General features: G+C 54.3%; 2 protein-coding genes, 1 long non-coding RNA gene and 1 other non-coding gene across 5 annotated transcripts; 1 reads left to right on the top strand and 3 right to left on the bottom strand.

Moving 5' to 3' along the window:
* Nucleotides 1–6,362: 6,362 nt before the first annotated feature.
* Nucleotides 6,363–6,465, bottom strand: LOC141569127 (U6 spliceosomal RNA). The gene has a single exon (XR_016018097.1). It is a non-coding gene; the product is annotated as a U6 spliceosomal RNA (small nuclear RNA).
* Nucleotides 6,466–7,247: 782 nt separating this feature from the next.
* Nucleotides 7,248–10,693, bottom strand: LOC141568818 (uncharacterized). The gene is made up of 2 exons (XR_012492033.2): nt 10,557–10,693; nt 7,248–7,469 (listed from the first exon to the last, which is right to left on the bottom strand). It is a non-coding gene; the product is annotated as an uncharacterized LOC141568818 (long non-coding RNA).
* Nucleotides 10,694–11,168: 475 nt separating this feature from the next.
* MAPK7 (mitogen-activated protein kinase 7) lies at nt 11,169–16,838 on the top strand. 2 transcript variants are annotated; one of them, XM_088801857.1, is made up of 7 exons: nt 11,169–11,363; nt 12,217–12,466; nt 13,136–13,301; nt 13,930–15,011; nt 15,121–15,740; nt 16,161–16,294; nt 16,424–16,727. In XM_088801857.1, the coding sequence occupies exons 1-7, from the start codon at nt 11,310–11,312 to the stop codon at nt 16,575–16,577; spliced, it is 2,460 nt and encodes an 819-aa protein (XP_088657983.1). In that variant the 5' UTR covers nt 11,169–11,309; the 3' UTR covers nt 16,578–16,727. The 2 variants fall into 2 exon arrangements, with proteins under 2 accessions (XP_088657983.1, XP_074175640.2); XM_074319539.2 differs by lacking the exon at nt 11,169–11,363 and adding an exon at nt 11,803–11,942 and having other exon boundaries at nt 12,230–12,466; nt 16,424–16,838.
* A 180-nt stretch (nt 16,839–17,018) lies between these two features.
* Nucleotides 17,019–20,167, bottom strand: MFAP4 (microfibril associated protein 4). The gene is made up of 6 exons (XM_019753777.3): nt 20,063–20,167; nt 19,684–19,765; nt 19,261–19,415; nt 18,677–18,773; nt 18,422–18,604; nt 17,019–18,073 (listed from the first exon to the last, which is right to left on the bottom strand). Exons 1-6 carry the CDS (start codon nt 20,066–20,068, stop codon nt 17,826–17,828), a joined length of 771 nt encoding a protein of 256 aa, XP_019609336.2. The 5' UTR covers nt 20,069–20,167; the 3' UTR covers nt 17,019–17,825.
* Nucleotides 20,168–20,678: the final 511 nt, after the last annotated feature.

Raw genomic sequence — 20,678 nt, 5'->3', positions numbered from 1 at the left:
CCTCTTATAATTGCAAAGTCAAATGTGACTTTTCATCTTTTGTTATCTGTATATATTGAGTATTACAATTTTAATAGTTTTTTCCTTTCTTAAAATGCGTACACATTTTTTTAGTACCCTCTGTGTGTATATGAGGTCTGACAATTAAGTTCGCGAACTTGTTGCTAGCCGTTTTTGATATCAGAGGGATTATTCGTGATGAATTTGTACCAACTGAACAAACAGGTAACCAAGTTGACTATTTGGAAGTGCTGAAAAGGCTGCGTGAGAAAGTTAGACGACCTGAACTTTTCACCAACAATTCATGGCTCTTGCATCACGACAATGCACCAGCTCACATGGCACTGTCTGTGAGGGAGTTTTTAGCCAGTGAACAAATAACTGTATTGGAACACCCTCCCTACTCACCTGATCTGGCCCCCAATGACTTCTTTTTTTACCGGAAGATAAAGGAAATATTGAAAGGAAGACATTTTGATGACATTCAGGACATCAAGGGTAATATGATGACAGCTCTGATGGCCATTCCACAAAAAGAGTCCCAAAATTGCTTTGAAGGGTGGACTAGGCACTGGCATCAGTGCATAGCTTCCCAAGGGGAGTACTTAGAAGGTGACTGTGGTGATATTCAGCAATGAGGCATGGTAGCACTTTTTCTAGGATGAGTTCGCAAACTTAATTGTCAAACCTCATAAATATAAAATAAATATAAATATAAATACCATAAATATACATATGAATATAAATACAGTTTGTTTGTTTTTCCCGAGAGAGCCACTTTACCAGCAGACAGACCATGGGGGAAGGAGATTGGGAGGATGAGACGGGGCTAGAAAACTCACCAGGCCCACGTCAGCTATGGCCTCAGAGTGGCTGGAGGGTTTTGAGTTGAGGAGAGATGTGAAGCAACAGGGTCTTCCCAGGGTCTCGGGCCGTCGTGTGGGGCCAGGGGAAAGCTGGGAGGCCAGTGAGGAAGCAGATGTGGTTATCCAGGTAGGGTTGCCAGATTTAGCAAATGGAAATATTGGATGCAGGCAATATTTGGGACATAATAATGAAAAAATTATTTGTTTATCTGAAATTCAAATTTAACTAGGTGTCCTGTATATTATCTGGCAATCCTACCTATAGGTGCCAGGTGAGAGAAGGTGAGGTCCATGAGTGTTTCTGGAAGGCTTGCTGCTTGATTCTGCCTCCCCCCACCCCCAGTGCTTGGGAGGGAGCCTCCCCCATGGCCACTCCCTTTCCCTGGGGTGTTCAGAGCAGGATCCATACCAACCCCACCCCCACCACCCAGCCCACACCTCAGCTGAGCCTGGACCTGCACACGCCCCTCAGCCATTTCCTCTGGGAGAGGAAACCAGGCAGGGGGCAGATCACAGATGGGTGAAAAGGATGATTTCACAGGAAACCAGATTAGCTGGACTTGTGGTCACACCCAGGACTGAGCGCCAGAGAAGCTGGTCCCTTCACTGACTGAGACCTCCTTTATCTCCCCTTCATTCTTCATGCTGATGCCTTGCAGGCCTGGGTGACGGCCTTTATTCCCTGAGATGGGGCTGTTATTGCAGGCAGACGATCTGATTTGTGTTTTTCGAAAGATCACTGTGCAGAGAACGGGTTATAGGAGCAAGAGAAGAAGTCAGGAGGATGTAGGAGGCAATTGTGACGGTCCTGGTGAGAAATGATGGGGGCTGGGACTAGGCAGCTGGCAGTAAAACTAGTGCTTGTCCTACCCTGTTTTCTAGACTCACTGTACTCCAGCCACAGCCTCATCACTGTTTCTCAAACACACCAGGCACACTCCCGGCCTCAGGGCCTTTGCACTTGCTATTCTCTCGCCCAAAATGCTCTTACTCTCAAATCTCTCTACAGAGCTCACCTCCTCTCCTCCTCTGTCAAGTCCTTGCTCCAATGCCACCAGCTCTGTTGTCCTTTCCTGATCATTCTATTTAAGATGATAATCACTGCCCCCCCAACCCCATCAGCACTTCCCACCTCCACTCCCTGCTTTAGCTTCCTGCACAGTGCCTGTCGGCTTCTAAGACACTGTGTAATTGAGTGATTTCTCTTGTTGCTCTTTCCCAACCAAAATCTCAGTTCCTCCAGGGTGGATATTTGTGTGTTTATTTCACTGCCGAATGCCCAGCACCTGGAACAGTACCTGGTACATAGTTCATCAGTATTGTTGGATGAACTAAAGATTTGGACTTGGGGTCTACTTTGGAGGAGGAGGTTGCAGTGGTATATCAGGCAAGCGTGAGTCCCAGGTGCCTGGCTGGGATGGAGGTGCCATTTACTGAGATGGCGCCTGAGGTGGGGGAAGCTGTGACCGTGGGATTTGTCACAGGAGTCGGAGCGCCAGGTGGGAGATGTCTGAGGTGCACTCGGTGTTGGATCTGGATCTCAGGAAAGGGCCAGGCTGGAGCAGGGTTGAAAGTGGTCAGTGCAGACTAGCGGAGGAGGAGCAGAGTGAGGAGAGGGCCCCTGGCCATGCCTCGAGGTACTGACATTCCAGGGAAGGGCAGAAGACCAGGAGGAGGGGGATCAGGAGAGGCTGGGGCCATGTGGCTGGCACCCCAGATGCCGTTCATGCTGTGTCAGTCTCCCTTGCGGACCTGGGATCCTTCTGAGGATAGAGAGCAGAGTGAGTCTCCACCCTCTCACCCCAGGCAGTACGAGCAGGCCTCAGCAATATTCAGGGAAGGGCAATATCAACCTCAGTGTATTTGCTCAGCTGGTGGGACCACAAAAGGCTGCAGCACCAATGGTGGACGTCCAGGCACTGTCACAGAACATGACCGACCTACCCCGCCCGGGTTTGCGGTGGGCCTGATGTGCTGGATTGTGGAAGCAACATTGAGAGGCTTCCCGAAAAACCACAAGTGGCCCCAAGCTGGAGCCTTCTGGCCATGAGGTCAGCCCACCCACCCAGGCCTCTGGCAGCCAGTGACAGACACTTCCCAGCAGGCTTCCTGCTGTCCCCTCCACCAAAACCACACTCAACCCACAGCCTGGCTTTGCGGTAGTTGCTTTCCTGTGGGGACACTGGCACACAAATGCTGCTGGCCGGACTGAGCCACCACCAGTCTGAGTGCAGGGAGGCCTGGCTCTGCCACGTCCTGCTTCCTGTGGGCAGGTCTGCCCTGCCATCAAACCACATGGCTTGGCTGCTGGGTCACAGGCAGCAGTGCCCGGAGCCCCCTCCTGACTCCCTGAGCCTGGGAGTTCCTAAGCCCCGCCCCCTCAGCAGGCCTTGGTCTCTCAAGCTCAGCATGGCCCATGCATGGTCTCCTGCGTGTTAGGCACCTTCAGGCAGAAATCGCTCCTCCTTCTTTTCCTCAGTGCTGTGGGGATGAGGTTGTCACGGCCACTCTGTGTGCTGAGGCAAAACAGAACAAGTAGAAGCAACGGAGGGAGGGAGGAGAGGTGGTGTGTGTTGCAGAGTGTATGTCCCAACAGCTGAGAACAGGCAGTGTGTATCTGTGTGTACGTGTACCGGTGTGTGTTGTTCTGGTGTGCCCGTGTGCACGCCCATGCAACCCTCTGTGCACGTTCGTGTGGAGTATGTAAGAGTGTAGTCCGTGTGTGCCTGCAACCCTGTGCATGTGGCTGTGTGTGCATAGCGGTGCCAGCATTTTGTGTATCCCTGTGTGCTGTGGACATAGCGTGTCCTTGTGTCTATGAACCTACGTGGACTGTGTGTACGTGACATTGTGGGGTGACTGCACAGTGGACAGGTTGTCACGAGAGGACTGTGTGGCCTGCTGGGCTGGGCAGGGCTGGGTAGAGAATGGCGGGGCAGGCTGAAGCTGCCAGCCAGTACCTGCTTCACAGCCAATCCTGGCCAGGCTGTTGTCACCTGGGAGACACCAGGCTCTGGGGTTGCCCTGGGGAGATGGACTCTGAGCTAGGGAATCTAGCCCCCCCCCCCCCCCCACGGGCTGCCAGTCTTCAGGGTCCCCTATAGGAGACCTGTGTTGGTCTTGGGCACTAGGGCACCTCCCACATGCCCTCTTGACCAGTAGATCTGGCTTTGCCTTTTACCCGTGAGCTACCTACTTAATATCTGTTCTCCACTTCTTCCTAACATTCTGATTTGGGTGCAATGTGCCTATATAAGCATATTCTGGGCCTCTCTTGCAGCTGACGGCGGCCACATGACATGCTTCTAAGGAGGGGTAAGTACATGTCTGCTGGGGGCTGCCAGGAAGGTTTGCTCTTGTAATGATAGGGGGCAGATGTAGCATCATGTTTTCTCTCCCTTCTTTATCCTATCTGGAGCATGAATGTGATGGCTGGAGTGCTGTAGCCGTCTTGCAGCCATGAGTTAAGAGAGGTCAAACGTCATTAGGATAATGGCAGAAAGCAGAAAGATAGAGCCTTCGTCCCTGACAAACATTATTGAGCAGCTAAACCAAAGTCGACGGTCGTTGGATTTCTTATGATGAAATAGAAATAAGCCTTCATGTGTTTAAACCATGGTTGGCGGGTTTGTTACTTGCAGGCTGATGCAGTCTTAACTGATCGATCCAGGTGGAGGGCAGGGAGAATAGGTTGCCGGGGCCTGCCCTCCCCGCCCCCACAGCCACGGGCTCCCCCAGCCCCTGCCATCCGTGTGGTTAATAGCAGGATCCATGTTCAAATCAGGCCTGGAACCAGTCATAATGTTCACCGACTCCCTATTTCCAGTCTTGAGGAGACTCTTTCCTGCATGACGGGTAACACATCACTACCCTCATTTCACAGAAGAGACCAAGGCTCAGAGGGGGCTGAGGCTTGCCGAAGATCACTAGCTGAGGGAAGCACAACCCAGTCCTTGCCTCCGGCGAGTTCTATGGGTGCGTGGAGGGAGTTCCCCTTCCCAAACTCCCCTGGCCAACCTGTTCCTCTGGCGTCTAACGTGCCCCTGTAGAGAACAGGCAGTGCCCTTTGCAGATTCATCCGTGAAACTGGCCCCCTTCTTGGGAAGGGCCCACCTGTCTGACAGGTGGCACCAGGAGCAGGAGCGGGAAGGCCCGCCGAGGAAAGCAGAGAAGGAAAGGGGCCCCGTACACTGACAAGTGCCTGTCCTCGAAAGACCGAGGTCCCGGGAGCAGCTTCTGTCGGCCTCTGCAGACGTGGGTGTGAGCTGCGGTCTGGCCACACGGGCTTCCCCCCGCCTCCACTGGGTGCCCCAGCCACTCACTGGGTGACTGAACCAGATTACTCATGGCTGCCAATGACAGAGATGTGTGTCTTTGTGTTAAAAATGGGCACTGACTACAGCGAGTGCTGGAGGCAGAGGCAGCCCATCCCCACACCCAGAGGCCTTGGGTCTCTCACTGTCTCCCTTTCCTGGATGAGCCGGTATTCTCAGCTGCAAACCATGACAATGACTCTCTAGAAGGTGAAGGTGGAAGTGTTTAAACGCCCAAGATGCTACTCAAACACCTCCAGGTGTGGGGGGGGAGTCCACATGAGTGGATGTGACGGCTGGTCCAGCACCTCCAAAGGGCCAGGCTTGTGCTAGGTGCTTTCCTATCATTTCTTGAATCCATAAAACAACCGAACCAGGGATACCCCCAATTTGCAGATGAGGGTATTGAGATCAGGGTTGTCCCGTCGCACGGTCATGCACCATCAGGCCTCTGCCTACCTCTGCAGCCCCTTCCCTCCTCCACTCTCCTGGCTTCTTCCCCTGGCTGGCACGTGCTTCTCCTTTAGGTCCTGATTTAGATGTCCGTCCTTGACCTCCCTGGCTGCTCAGTGCCTGCGCACCTCCCACCTTGGCACCTACCACAGGGGCCAGTAGCTGCCTGGGTAAGAGTTGGTGTCCTTTGTGAGTGGGCTGGGACTGCACGTTCATGCGTGACCCCAGCACACAGCACAGACAGGAAAGCATGCCTTGGCCGCAATGTGGCAGAGCAGGATTCAAACCCAGGGGTTTCCGACTCCAACTTGTGTCTTCTTCAAACAAAGGAGCTTTGGGATGGAGGGGACGCGGTAACATCACCATAGCAGCTTCCCCGGATGGAGACCCACATTGTGGTCCTCAGACTTTAACTACAGCTCCGCTGGTAGCAGAGGGGTGCCGATGCCATTTCTTCTCTTTCTTTTTTCATCATGAAATTAAAAAGTAGATATGGTACTTGAAAGGGCAATTGCACTGTTCTTACACATATTCACTGAGAACGTTAAAAATGCATTACAACTTTTCTGAAACTCTGGCAATAAAAAATCATTTCTATACGTTAATGGGTAATGGATATACAACAAAGTTTTAAATTATTTGAGCTTCCATTTAAAAAATGATCTCATTGCTTGACAATACCGATAGATATTTGCTTTTAATCTCTTCCATTTGGAGCATTTCCTATTTTAAAAAAATGGAACGCTTCATGAATTTGTGTGTCATCTGGAGCAGGGGCCGTGCTAATCTCTGTATCGTTCCAATGTTAGTGTATGTGCTGCCAAAGCCAGTATACACATCTGCTATTTCCATTGGCCCTGTATCCATCCCACTGTCCGTAAAGCCCAGGTTTCCATTGGGAAAATGGCCCTCAGCCATTCCATCTGCAGAGTTTGGCTGGGCTCGGAGTCCCCCCCATTTCCAGAAGTGGATAGGTGACTCAGGTCTGGCCAATCAGCGTACTCCCTCCCCTTGGCTGAGCCTGTCCAATGAGAGGCCACCTTTGCTGGAATTATTGACAAGGGGGCCTCCACAAGGTTGTTGGAAGGAGTCTGACAGTGAGAGCTCCCTGCTGCTCCTGAAATGATGAGGGTTAATAAGCTCATGGAGGCCTCCAGGGTGACGAAACAGCCTCAAAGCACCGACCCCTGAGCTCATCGCCCATTGCCCAACCTGGTTCTCTTTTGGGGCCCCCATCTTGGTGACATCTCCATTGTCGACCCAGAAATTGTGACACCACCCACACTTCCATGCTCCGTAGTCCTGCTGCCACAGCCTAGTCCAGGCCCCTTGCAGGGCTGTCACTCGGACGGTCACAATCACCTGCTTGCCTCCAGTCTCTCTCCCTCAAGTACACCCTCCACACTGTTTGCCACAATTATTTTTCAGGAAGTCAATTCTGAAGGGTGTTTTCCTACTGAAAAATCTTCAGAGGGTCCCAGGAGCCACAGTGGTCAGGCAGGAGACAGGAGCCTAGAGAGCCAAATACTTGTGTGTAACACACGGGAGAGTCTTCATTCCCACAGAGATGTGCTTGTGCTGCACCCTCTCTTTCTGAGACACATGTCCTCTCAGCCTCTTTTGTTTCCTTGCTTTTAATAATATTTAGAAAACAGTGGTGTAAGTACAATGACAAATGGCATCTGACACTGGGACGTGCTGGGAGCCCTGAGGGAGGGTAAGGGAGTGCGGGGAACTGCGGAGCCCACGCCCTCCCAGGGCAGGGCTACTGCTCTGTTACAGCCCGTTTCTGCTGCGTGGGAATGGAAGGCTGATGTTGACAGATTTTTCCAATTTTCTGAAAGAAACCAGAAATCAGGACTTTTACAAGCTATCTTCCCATTTTTAACATAGACAAATGATTCCAAGCTTTTAAAAAAGGCTTGTGTGAATCATTCCCCCATGCTGCTGGTGGGGGTCTAAACTGGTACAATCTCTAAGGACAGAAATTTGACATTAACTATTAAAATTACAAGTTCAATATTCTTCAACTTGGCACTTCCACTTCTGGATATTTATCCTGCAAATATATTTGCAGTTTGCAAAATGATGTGTTCAAGATCATTTATTGCAGCATTGTTTGCAACAGCAAAAATTCTGAGCTAACCTAAATATCCACCTGCACGGTGCTGGTTAGATTACATTCATAAAGGGATACTATAAAATTACATTCATAAAGGGATAGCTGTAAAAAAGAATGTAGTGGTTTCTTAGATATGACATCGAAGGCACAAGTGACAAAAAATAAAATAAAGTGGAATTCATTGCAATTAAATAGTTCTAAATTTTAAAAAACTTTGTGCTGCAAATGATACCATCAAGGAAGTGAAAAGACAACCCATAGAATGGGAATAAATATTTGTAAACCATGTATTTGATGACACTTACATCCAGAATATATGAAGAACTCTTACAACTCAACAAAAAGACAAATAATGCAATTAAAAATGAACGAAGGATTTAAATAGACATTCCCCCAAAAGACAAATGGCCAATAAGCACATGAAAAGATGCTCAACATCACTAATCATTAGGAAAATGCAAATCAGAACCACAATGACATACCACTTCACACCCACTAGGATGGCTATAATTTTTTTAAAAAGGGGGAAGAATAACAATTGTTGGTGAGGATGTGGAAAAATTGAACCCTCAAATATTGCTAGTCAGATTGTAAAATGGTGCAACCACTGGGAAGTTTGGCGGTTCCTCAAAAAGTTAAATATAAAGTTTACCATGTGACCCAGCGATCCCACTCTTAGGTACACCAAGAGAAACAAAAGCATGTCCACACAAAAACTTGTGCATAAATGTTCACAGCATCATTACTTGTAGCAGCCAAAAGGTGGAACACCCAAATGTCCATCAACTGATGAGTGGATAAACAAAATGTGTATCCAAATCCATTTGGTATTAAAAAGAAATGAAGTTCTGCTACATGGTACGAGGATAAACATTGAAAACACGCTAAGTGAAAGAACTGACACAAAAGGTCACATATTGTAAGATTCCATTTCTACGGAATGTCCAGAATAGGTAAATCCACAGACAGAAGTACGTCAGTGGTTTCTGGGGGCTGGGCGAGGGGAAATGAGGAGTGATTACAAACGGATGTCTTTTTCGGGGTGATGAAAAGGTCCTAAAATTAGGTAGTGGTGATGGTTGCACAGCTCTGTCAACATAACAGAAAAACACTGAATTACACACTATAAAAGTTTTAGGGGCCAGCCTGGAGGCTCAGGTGATTGGAGTGTCGTACTCCTTCTAAAGCCGAAGTCGCCAGTTCGATTCCCCTATAGGCCAGTGAGCTGCTCTTTCTACAGCTAAGATTGTGAACAACAGCTCTCCCTGGAGCTGGGCTGCCGTGAGCAGCCGGAGGTTGGCGAGAGTAGCTGAAGGTTGGTGTGAGCTGCTGTGAGCTGCCAGGGGCTGCTGAGTGCTGCCACCGGCTGCTGTGCAGTCTCGGGCTACTGTGTGCTGCCATGAACAGCGGGTGGCCAGCGTGTGGCCGGCAGCCAGCAAGAGCTACCGTGAGCTGCTGTGAGCAGCCACCAACAACCGGTGACCGACTGCCTCAGCCGGGGGCACACAAGGCTCATAATACCAGCAAGGGCCAGGGAGCTGTGTCCTACACAACTAGACTGAGAAACAACGGCTTGAACCGGAGGGGGGCGCAGGCGGAAGAAGGGGAGAAAAACAAAGTTTTAGAATATGAATTATATGTCAAAATAGCCGTTACTAAAGGAAAAAAAAAAAAAAAGAGGGACCTCTCTGGTTATTGATACTTCTGGTAAGACATTACAAAAGTGGCCACCTGGGGGTGGGACCAAGATTTTTCACTTAAACCTTTTGAATCATGTGAAATAATTTTTTCTTGAAGAAGCAGTCAGTTGTGTCATATGCAACAGAGCACAGTAAGGCAAGGACTGAAGAGTGTCTGTTGTCTATAATATAGTTAGATAACTGATGACTTTTCCAGGACAGAATAAAGACCTGGTGGGGGAAGAGCAAAGCAGCTCATGGTGGATTGAAAATTAAGAGAATTAGCAAGCTTTTGCCCGAGAGTGTTGCAGTCTGTAATGTGTATACCAGGCCTAGCTGAAATATTCATAGAGAATTTAAAGAATACAGTTTCTGAGTTTCTTCTGATACTGTGTTTTATTCCTGGGCCAGGCAGGACCACCACACAGCTTGTCCAGTTGGTCCCCTAAAAAGATGTGCTTATGTGTCCTGCTTTTGTATGCCCTCTATTTACAGTAGGAGACACCGAAGGCCTTATAGCGCACGTATTTCAGAGTTAGGGGAAACTGTCTTTCACCTAAAGGCCATCAGACCTCACTGATAGAAAATGTTCTCTTCCCACGAATACGGTTTCTTTATTCATGTTTAGTGCAAATCATGTAATAGATAATTTGGCTTTTTATTATGCTCTCAGGAAAATCAGGAACAAATATCATAGTTCAACCTTAACTCAGGAGGCACATATGGTTTGTATGTGTCTAAATACGAGATATCTATTTGTCCTAATATTGACCTAATACTCTTAAACGTATTTTTCCTTATGCTGAGTTTTTAAAAATGCAGTATCACAATGTATGGATCCCGACTAATCTCTTAGTATCAGTGCAGAAAAAACAAAGTATGGAAAAGAGTTAATAGAAAGAACTATCACCACTGGAAAAGAGAAGGTTCTTCTGAAGTGCTGGTAATGTTTTTCATCTGAATCCAATACCCTGGTGTACTAAGTTTGTGAAAATCAGTGGAGCTTTATGCATCCTCAGTAAAAAGTAGAAAAGCCAAAAACACAACAGTGGGGAATATACACAGAACAAATTTTTTTTTTTTTTTTTCCAGAACAAAAATTTTAAGAAGTGTGTAGTCTTACCAAAATTCATTCCTGGTCTGGATCCACTTTTCAGCTACTAGTTTGCGACGTAAGGCATAAACCCACAATCTGGCACTCAAAGACTTTATTGGGTCCCACCAACCGGTCCTTATTTAGGGCAAGGGAACAACCCCCAGAGCCTGCATTGCTCTGCTTCTCGACCTCTAGACCTTCAGTCTGTTTCCCCTGCTGTCTTCTTTGCTCACTTGGTGAGAACACAGCCAGCCATCTGCGGAGTCGCAACTCCGAAACCTCCTACCTCGAATTCCACGAGGTTGAAAACCTTTTCTCCCAGCTCCCACCAACGACCACGTGCACCTCTGCCTCCTCAGCACTGAGCCTTAGAGACCCGGCGCTCGATACATATTTGCTACATGAACGAACGAGCCACCGGGCTCCGGAGTGGGCAGGGCACCCGAGGCCCAGGGCCGGCTCAGCCCGACGGAGGGCCCCGCAGGGTGGCGGCTGCACGGCCCCGCCCGCCAGCCCAACGCCGCTGCAGCACAGACGGCCCTCGCGGACTTGGCACAGAGCCGCCCAAACAGGGAACACGCCGGAGACCAACAAACAACCAACGGAGGCTCAGCGATGCCGGAAGCTGGGCAGAGAGGACGAGCCATCGCGTCAGTGGCGCCTTCAGGCTCGACGCTCTAGAACCCGGGAGGACCGGGAACTCTGTGGTTGGACGTGACGGATCACCCTCTTCTGGGATGATGCCTTCCCGGAGCCGGGCTCCCGGGGCCGATCGGGAAAATGGCGGGCACAACCTTCCAGCGACAGGGACTGAAAAGGGAAGAGGGGCCTGAGGTGGGGGGATTTCGCGAACCGGCCGCCAAGCTGAAAGTCCCAGGTGTGTTAGCCCCTCGGAGCTGCCAGGACCAGCGGCGATTTGCGGGAGGAGACGCAGCCGCTCAGTTGAGATGCGCGCGAGCACGCGCGGGGGCGTTGCCTTCCATGCAGGCGGCGCCCGGGGCAGCCAGCGCGCATGCGTCGGAAGACGGCGCGGGGCACCGACTGCACCCCTGAGAAGCGCAGAGCTCACTTTGGGCGGCTCCCGCGGGCGCACTGGGCAGCGGCGCGCGCGGGCGCGCGCAGGACACAGGCGTGGCTTCCTCTGCAGCTGGGCTCGGATTGGACGACGCGAGCACAAGGGGCGAGAACCACCTCAGAGACCGCCCAGCGATTGGCTGGAGGCTGAAAGGAGCGTGGTCTTGGGAGGCGGGGCAGGGGGGACCGGCGGGGCTGAGCTCCATGCTGAGGTGGAGGCGGCGGCCTTAAACACGTGAGCGAGTGACTCCTAGCGTCCCCCTCCACTGGGGACGGGAGGCCAGGGGCCCCGGAGACCCTCGAAAGCCCCGACGAGACGTCGGGGTGAGGCGCGAGTCGGTGAGTGTAGACCGAGGAAAGCGAAGTGCCCCGCCCCCTCCCTTTCTTCCTGAACCCGCCTCGCTGCACCTCCCCCACCTCCGACCCTGCGTTGCACCGGGACCTGAGCTTTGGGCTCCGATTCCCTGGTGTGGGCCATGTACTACGTGCCAGCCGCCGTCTTTTGCCCCCTACCTGGTCCCCATCGGCTTAGGGAACTTGGAATTACGTGGTCCTGCTCCAGCCTCACAAAGGGGAAACTGAGGCCTGAGCGGGTCGGGCCCCTGCTCACCAGCGTTTCCACACAGACGCCATGGCCGAGCCCCTGAAGGAGGAAGACGGCGAGGACGGCTCTGGAGAGCCCCCGGGGCCGGTGAAGGCGGAACCCGTCAACACCGCTGCCTCTGTAGCGGCCAAGAACCTAGCGCTGCTCAAAGCCCGTTCCTTCGACGTGACCTTCGACGTGGGGGACGAGTATGAGATCATCGAGACCATAGGCAATGGGGCCTACGGGGTGGTGTCCTCTGCGCGTCGCCGTCTCACTGGTGAGCTTCCCTGTGTGCACCGCTCACAGATGTGGAAACTGGTTTCCCAAGAGTGAGAAAGCTGCCCCCGCTCAAACAGCCAGGAAGGAAAGCTGGGACGCAAATTCTGGTTCAAGTCAACAAATGCTGGTTATGTGCCATCGGGGTGCCAGGCACTGTGTCGTGCACAGTTCGCAGAAACTCTGGCATGGTGGTTTTGCCAGCACATCTGCCTACTTCCTCCTTAGAAAAATGACAGTCCCAGTGAGACCAGATGGAGATCTTATCTTTGTTTCTAACAGAAGTGTGTTCTGGAGCCACAGACTAGTACAAGGGATTGGTGGTGGGATGGGTAAGGTTTGAGATGGAGAGACAATGTAGGGAGGTAGGATGAGCACAGTTTAGATTCGACCAACAAGCTGCGCAACCCCCAATAAGTTCTTGTGACAGGGTTTCCTCATCTCTAACTTGGAGCTATTAGTACCTGTCTCTGGACAGGTGTGAAGTGTATGTAAAGTGCTTAGCACAGGGGTTGGCACATAGTAGGTACTCAGTATATAGTAGCTGTTGTTATTCAGTCTGTGGTGGCTATTATTTGCATCGTAGACGGGAGATGTTGAAAGGGGCCTTGTGCCACTCTGCAGCTGCTGCAAGGTACCTCACGGTATCTGCCTTTTCTCTGCCCCTCAGGCCAGCAGGTGGCCATTAAGAAGATCCCTAATGCTTTTGATGTGGTGACCAATGCCAAGCGGACCCTCAGGGAGCTGAAGATCCTCAAACACTTCAAGCATGACAACATCATCGCCATCAAGGACATCCTGAGGCCCACTGTGCCCTATGGCGAGTTCAAATCCGTGTAAGAAATGGGAATGGGAGAGGGAGGCAGAGTTGGGAGTTTTCTGAAGGTTAGGACCATATTGCTGAAGTTCTGGAAGGACCTCTGAACCTAATGTAAGGAACACGGGGGAAATTCCCATAATTCCAGGACCAGTGCTCCCTTAGGGTTTTGCCAGGGACAGCTGGTTCTCAAGAAGAGTACAGATGTTACAATTTGATAGAATGTCAGTGCAGAGGATGGTAAATGCAGCACACACACACTAACTACAGCTGCCTATTCCCATAGCAGTCATCACTAATCAATCACAGAACGCTTACCGACAGACAGTGGGCAAACCGCCACAGTGTTCAGCAGTCGTTCAAGTGGCCATTACCAAACAATGCAGACAGCCCCCAAACTACAGCTATTTGCTAGTCCTGATTTGGTCTGCCCTCATTTTTTCTCTGACGGGGAACTAGATCTGGAGAGAAAAGTGATGTAACTTCACTTAAGTTCATGGAAAAGTTGTAGAGAATCTAGACTCTTCATACTATGCTGTTGGCCCTTCCAGAGTCTGAGAGTAAGGCTGCTCCCTATCTGGAGCCAGGTTGGGGCTGGAGTTTGGACAAGACAAGACAGCCCATACCTCTCTCCCTGTCCCTTGTAGCTATGTGGTCCTGGACCTGATGGAGAGCGACCTGCATCAAATCATCCATTCCTCGCAGCCACTCACGCTGGAGCACGTACGCTACTTCCTGTACCAGCTGCTGCGGGGCCTCAAGTACATGCACTCAGCTCAGGTCATCCACCGCGACCTCAAGCCCTCAAACCTGCTGGTGAATGAGAACTGTGAGCTCAAGATCGGTGATTTTGGCATGGCACGTGGCCTGTGCACCTCGCCTGCTGAGCACCAGTACTTCATGACCGAATATGTGGCCACGCGCTGGTACCGTGCCCCTGAGCTCATGCTCTCACTGCATGAGTACACGCAGGCTATTGATCTGTGGTCTGTGGGCTGCATTTTTGGCGAGATGCTGGCGAGGCGTCAGCTCTTCCCAGGCAAAAACTATGTACACCAGCTGCAGTTGATCATGATGGTGTTGGGCACCCCATCACCAGCTGTGATTCAAGCTGTGGGGGCTGAAAGGGTGCGGGCGTACATCCAGAGCCTGCCACCCCGCCAGCCTGTGCCCTGGGAGACAGTGTACCCTGGAGCTGACCGCCAGGCCCTCTCACTGCTGGGGCGAATGCTGCGTTTTGAGCCCAGTGCCCGCATCTCTGCGGCTGCCGCCCTTCGCCACCCCTTCTTGGCTAAGTACCATGACCCCGATGATGAGCCTGACTGTGCCCCGCCCTTTGACTTTGCCTTTGACCGGGAAGCCCTCACCCGGGAGCGGATTAAGGAGGCCATTGTGGCCGAGATCGAGGACTTCCATGCGCGGCGTGAGGGCATCCGCCAGCAGATACGCTTCCAGCCTTCCCTGCAGCCTGTGGCCAGTGAGCCTAGCTGCCCTGACATTGAAATGCCCAGTCCCTGGGCTCCCAGTGGGGACTGTGCCATGGAGTCACCTCCGCCAGCCCCACCGCCGTGCCCTGGCCCTGTACCTGACACCATTGATCTGACTCTGCAGCCACCACCCGCACCGGCCAGTGAACCCGCCCCTCCAAAGAGGGAGGGTGCCATCTCAGACAACACCAAGGCGGCCCTCAAAGCTGCCCTGCTCAAGTCCTTGCGGAGCCGGCTCAGAGGTGCCTTGCGGAGGCCGTCACTGACTGGGGAACGGGCTGGCACAAGGGGGCCTGCGGGCTCGGACAGGGCCACAGACCTTTACCTTCCCCCTGTTCAACTTCCCTGCAGATGGCCCCAGCGCCCCCCTGGAAGCACCTGAGCCTCGCAAGCCCGTGACCGCTCAGGAGCGCCAGCGGGAGCGGGAGGAGAAGCGGCGGCGGCGGCAGGAGCGAGCCAAGGAGCGTGAGAAGCGGCGGCAGGAGCGGGAGCGCAAGGAGCGGGGGGCGGGGGCCTCGGGGGTTCCCTCGACCGATCCCCTGGCTGGGCTGGTGCTCAGTGACAACGACCGCAGCCTGTTGGAGCGCTGGACTCGCATGGCCCGGCCCCCGGCCCCCGCCCCGGCCCCAGCCCACGCCCCGGCCCCAACACCCCCTCCAGCCCGGCCCACCAGCCCTCCCACCGGCCCCCCGCTGCAGCCTGCAGGCCCCACCCCTGGCCCTGCTCCCTGCCCTGCCGGCCCTCCTGGGCCAGTCCCTGGCCCTGCCCCACTCCAAACTGCCACCTCCTCCAGCCTCCTGGCCCCTCAGGCGCTTGTGCCACCCCCTGGGCTGCCTGACCCCAGCACCCAGGGGATTTTGCCTTACTTCCCATCTGGCCCACCCGCTTCAGATCTCAGGGGGGCCCCTCAGCCCTCCACCTCAGAGTCACCTGATGTCAACCTGGTGACCCAGCGGCTGTCCAAGTCTCAGGTGAGAGAAGAGGCCTAGGCTGTGAGGACACCTGAACCTGGGCCCAGGGATAGTGGGTTTGGGAAGTCCTTGCCGTTTGGTGGGGATGGGGATGAGAGCGGCTTTGGTGTGTCCTTGTTCCATGAAAACAGCCGCAGGTAGAGCTTTATCTCTGAACTTGCCCCGTTGCGCGTGGAAGGAGCATTATGCTGATAAAGCGGGTGGTTGGGAGAGAAACAGGATGCCTCCTGGGAAGTGCCTGGCCTGGAGATGGGCCCCAGCTGCTCTGTGACCGTCGCGGCTGGCCCTGAGCCACGGGTACCCAGGAGAGGCACCAGCAGCAGCATGCTCAGCGGGGAAGCTGGGGCTGGGGGTGTGCCCGGCATACCTCAGCGTGCTCTTGGTGGTGCCTGTGTAGTAACCTGCCATTATCCCCTACAGGTGGAGGACCCCTTGCCCCCCGTGTTCTCAGGCACTCCAAAGGGCAGTGGGGCTGGCTATGGTGTTGGCTTTGACCTGGAGGAATTTCTAAACCAGTCTTTCGATATGGGTGTGGCTGACGGGCCACAGGACAGGTAAGATGGCTGGACTGAACTTGTAGAATGGGGCTGTGGGTAGTGGTTCCTCGTGCAGGAGGAGCTTAGTGGGCTGGGCGAGGGGCCAGCCTAGGCTAACAGCTCTCCCTGCTCCCCTTTCCCCTGCAGCCAGGCAGACTCGGCCTCACTCTCAGCCTCCTTTCTTGCTGACTGGCTCGAGGGCCACGGCATGAACCCGGCGGACATCGAGTCCCTGCAGCGTGAGATCCAGATGGATTCCCCAATGCTGCTGGCTGACCTGCCTGACCTCCAGGAGCCCTGAGGCCCACAGCCTGTGCCTTCTGCCAGGGGCAGGCCCAGCTCCACGGCTCACACGAGCGTTCTCAAGGACTGGAGCCTTGGGCCCAGCAGGGGAAGCTCAGCTTGGATTATTCTGCAGGTTCATCTCAGACCCACTCTTCAGCCTTAAGTAGCCACCTGAGCCACCACCGAGCCATGGCAGGATCGGAAAACCCCTACTCCCAAGTGATCCTTGTATTATACTTACTATTGTTGGTATTATTATTACACAGTTTTATTACTAGTCGGTCTTCTTGCCATCAAAATGAGGTCTATGAAATATCATGTTCCCTATAGCACCTAACTCCAGGTGTCTGTGGAGTGGAGGGCAAGGTGCTGTCAGTAGGGGAGCAGGGCAGAGCCAGGTCCCCACATTTGGGGCCAAGCAAACGCATTTTCGTGCACAACAGCCAAAGCCAGTTCATTCAGGTCCTGAGGTTTATTGAGACCTCCACTCCCCACCTGCTCAGCCCCACAGAAGGTGTCCTCTGCCCCCTCACATGGTCAGACCTCAACCCTGGGGTGGGTGGGAGGTATCTATGCCTACCTTGATTGTGGCTGTTTACGGGTGGCATGCAGTAGCTGTGGTAGAATACAGTTTTGCCATTGAGCTTTGGGGGCCGGGGCAGGCAGGTCGGGGAAACAGTATGACAGTGAGGTGGGGCTCGGGAGTCCATGGTGCTCACCACCAGAGAATAAGTTGGTGGGAAGGAGGTGAAGGGTGAGAGACATTCTGAGGACAGCCCGGGGGTGCTGGGGTGTGGCAGTGGTGGCCACATGCGCTGGGTGTTGGTCAGACCATGCCAGCTCGGAGTAGCATGCTGGGGAGGCCCCAGATGGAGCAGTGCAGAGTAAGGAAGCTGACTAGGGTGGAACACAAAGCCTGAAGGCTGGGAGAGCAGCTCCTGGCTCTCAGCCTCTGGGGTGGGGTGCAGGCAACTAAGTCACGTGGCGTCCAGCCAGGTCCAGGCCAGCTGTGCCTTTCAGAGGAGGCCTGAGAAGCTGCTGGCAGCATAGCCTCAGGTGGAGGGGAGCAGAGGCCTGGCTTAGAGGAGGGTGTGACAGGGTCCGCTGGGGCTAGAGCCATAGGCCCCCTGTGAGAAGCAGGTGTTAAGAGAGCAGCAGAACTGACATGGGGGTGGAGGTGTGGGGGACACAGGCACAGCAAAGGGAACACTCATGGAGACCCCGAGCAGCCAGGGCAGCGTTAGGGTCTGATGGGGCCAGCCCCTCAGGCCCGGCGGATTTTCATCTCAGTGCGCTTGAGGGAGTAGTAGAAGCCCTTCCATTGGGCCCAGTTGATGCCATTGGCATAGGAAAGGTGGGAGCCACCCAGGTAGAAGCCATTGAGGTTGGCGAAATGGCAGCTGCGGAACCAGAAGGCTCCCGAGGAGAGGGCCGCGCAGTTCTGCACAAAGAGGTCCTGGTCCCGGTCGAAGGTGGAGAATTTCTGGCCGCTGTGGTAAGACAGGGAGTCACCTGGTGGAGAGGAGAGGAGTGGGTTCGCTGAGGCGGAGAGCTGAGCCCCTCGCCTGGCGGGCGGGAGGGCACAGCAGTAGTGAGTGGTGTGTGAGAGAGACCACGTGTCAGTCTGCGGGGATGAGGCGCCCTCCCTGCGCAGATGTTGGGTAGCTGTGCTTCTGCAATGAAGAGAAACAGCTGCTCCTCACAGGGCGGCCTTGAGTGGAGTGGCCGCGGCTGAGGCCCAAGCTGGTTGGGAGCCAGGAGGGGAAAGGAGGGGCCTGAAGAGGGTCAGGGACCGACTGGGCCGTGCCTGCTCTGCCTTCCCCCCCACAGCCCTTCATTCGGCTGGCAGGAGGCTGTTACCTGCCCCGCCGTCCTCGAAGCCTGCCACATAGAGGGTGTAGCCGTCCTCCTCAGCGCTGATGGCATTGGGCGAGATGGAGAAGTCGATGTACTTGGCGTAGGCCGTGTTGTTCTCAAAGTCCTCCAAGTCCACTCGCAGCTCGTACTTCTGCTTCAGTGTCAGGAGGTGCAGGTTCTGCAGCCCTGGGGGGGGGGGGCCTCTGGTCAGCGAGGACCTGGCTCGGCCGCCCCCAGCCCACCTGGGCCCCGCCTTACCCAGCCAGTACTCCCCGTCGGCGCGGCCGAAGCCTAGCTTGTAGTCATTCCAGCCCCGGAAGAAACTCACTGAGCCATTGAATCTCTTCTGGAAAACCTGGAGCAGAGAGGACGAGCCTGGACAATCAAGGGTCCAGTGGACAGGGGCTTCACCCAGGTGTGGACCCTGTGATGCTCAGGTGGTTTGTTACAGGACTGAGCTGGAGGCCTAGACTGGCTCACACGCACCCCCTGAGCAGCCGCTGAGCGCGGGAAGAGGTAAAGAAAGCGTTCTTGAGGTCAAATGCTGGGGGCAGGGGGGTAAAGGGGTGGGGGTGTCTTGTGCTGGTTTGTGACCTTGAGAGAGTTACTTCACCTGTTGGCTTCAGTTCCTCGTCTGTGAAATGTACTTTCCTCCCAGGGTTAGTGAGCATTATATGCACTAATGTGCCTTAAGCGCCTAGAATTCAGTGTTGGCAGAAGCTCACAAACTATGCTGTGGGCATTATCCCCATTTGAGAGATGAAGAAACTGAGCTTCCCAGAGGAAGCTTGGTCACACGGCTGGGACTAGAACTGGGCCTGTGTTCCCCTCCTCCCACTCACCGTCCACTTCCCCCCCTCGGTGGTCATGTCACAGAAGACAGGCACGGGCACGCTGGGGCCCAAGGGGTAGATGAGGTACACGCCGTCTGCCTGGTAGCCCTGCGTGTAGATGTCATCGCAGTCCAAGGGCTGCTGAAGGCACGACTTCTCCAGAGCTGGGGGAGGGTGGGGAGGGTGAGGAGAAGGGGTCTGAGGCACACCACACACCTCAGCACCCCACAGTTTGTCTCTGTCACAGGAACTTGTAAGGTTTCTTTTACAGGGGTGATGCTTGAAGGTCATTTCATCCACCTGCCCCATTTTATAGAGCAGGAGACTGAGTCCTGCCAAGCTGGGGCTCAGCCCTGACTCCCAGAAAAGGGGGCTCAGGACAGTTTTCCCAGCCTATTGTCCAGGCTGCATTTTCAAATGTGGGCTGCTTACCATCTCCCCGGATCCCGGAGACCTGGGGGGCGCAGGGGGGAGTAGAGAAAAGAAGCAGCAGCAGGGGCAGGGTCAGGAGGGCCTGGTGATAGGAAAACAGGGTTACCTTAGCACAGCCCCTCTTTCCAGCCCGAGAGCCCCCCCACTACTTTCCCTGCACTCGCCGGGACACACACACCACCCACTGCAAGAAACCCCTTGCTTGCCTTCTTTCCTCTCCCAAGAAACCCCACTCTCTGGGAGGCTCAGCACCCTCACAGCTAAAGAATTTCTACTGGATCTCAAGAACCCCCTGTGCCTTCCTAGCCCCCTCTGTGGTCAGTGCCCTCTCCACAGAGTGGGCTCAATCCCCTAATGCCATGAGTGCCCCGCCCGGTACCTTCATGCTGCCAGTTCAGCTCAGAGTGGCCGGGTGTCTGCGGAGTGTCTGCTGCCCCAGACTGCAACCGCCCAGAGTTATGTGCTGGGCCCCCGCCAGCCGCTTCAGCCCCGCCCCCTGGAGCTGCAGAACCTCCCCCCCCCCCCCCCGCCCCCTCCCAGGCACTGAACCAGCATCTGCTGGGGCCAGGGCACCACCTGTGTCTCATTAGGCCTGTCAGGGGCAAAGTACTGTAGACGTTAACTGGCTGGCTCAGACCGCTCCCTGGACCCCCTTCACCATCCGCGCCCTGGACTTGGGGGCCCCATGGCACCGGCAGCCTAGGCCCTGCTTCCTGACCCCCACCCCACCCCACCCCGCAGATGTGTGTTTATTTTCTCCCCCTCCTCCCTTGGTCTGTGCCATCAGCCACTGGGGGAAGGCTGAGGGTTGGTGGGGAGGGTGTGAGTATGCCTGGGTTCTGGGGAGGGGAGGCCCATTCTGGGTGGGGGGCACAGCTTCAGAGCTCCTGGTGTCAGGGCTGGGCTGGGGTTGAGGGGGGTGAAGAGGCAGCAGGGGCCAGGCAGGCTGCTGGCAGCGCTGGGACATTTCTGAGCCATGAGCACAGCCTGCCGGC

Source organism: Rhinolophus sinicus, chromosome 12 (assembly GCF_057876585.1).
Source record: "Rhinolophus sinicus isolate RSI-liver-muscle chromosome 12, RSI-T2T, whole genome shotgun sequence".
Lineage (NCBI taxonomy): Eukaryota > Metazoa > Chordata > Mammalia > Chiroptera > Rhinolophidae > Rhinolophus > Rhinolophus sinicus.
The sequence above is the reverse complement of the archived record's forward strand: the minus strand, read 5'-3'. Positions and strand labels throughout refer to the sequence as shown.

Excerpts from the sequence above, each read along its gene's own strand:
- MAPK7 (XM_088801857.1), top strand. The coding sequence starts at position 11,310 with ATGGCGGGCACAACCTTCCAGCGACAGGGACTGAAAAGGGAAGAGGGG. Across the intron at positions 12,467-13,135 it reads TGCGCGTCGCCGTCTCACTG|GCCAGCAGGTGGCCATTAAG; the intron begins GTGAGCTTCCCT and ends TCTGCCCCTCAG. Across the intron at positions 16,295-16,423 it reads GCTGACGGGCCACAGGACAG|CCAGGCAGACTCGGCCTCAC; the intron begins GTAAGATGGCTG and ends TTTCCCCTGCAG.
- MFAP4 (XM_019753777.3), bottom strand. Across the intron at positions 18,605-18,676 it reads CGACGGGGAGTACTGGCTGG|GGCTGCAGAACCTGCACCTC; the intron begins GTAAGGCGGGGC and ends CCCCCCCCCCAG. Across the intron at positions 18,074-18,421 it reads CTTCGAGGACGGCGGGGCAG|GTGACTCCCTGTCTTACCAC; the intron begins GTAACAGCCTCC and ends CCTCTCCACCAG.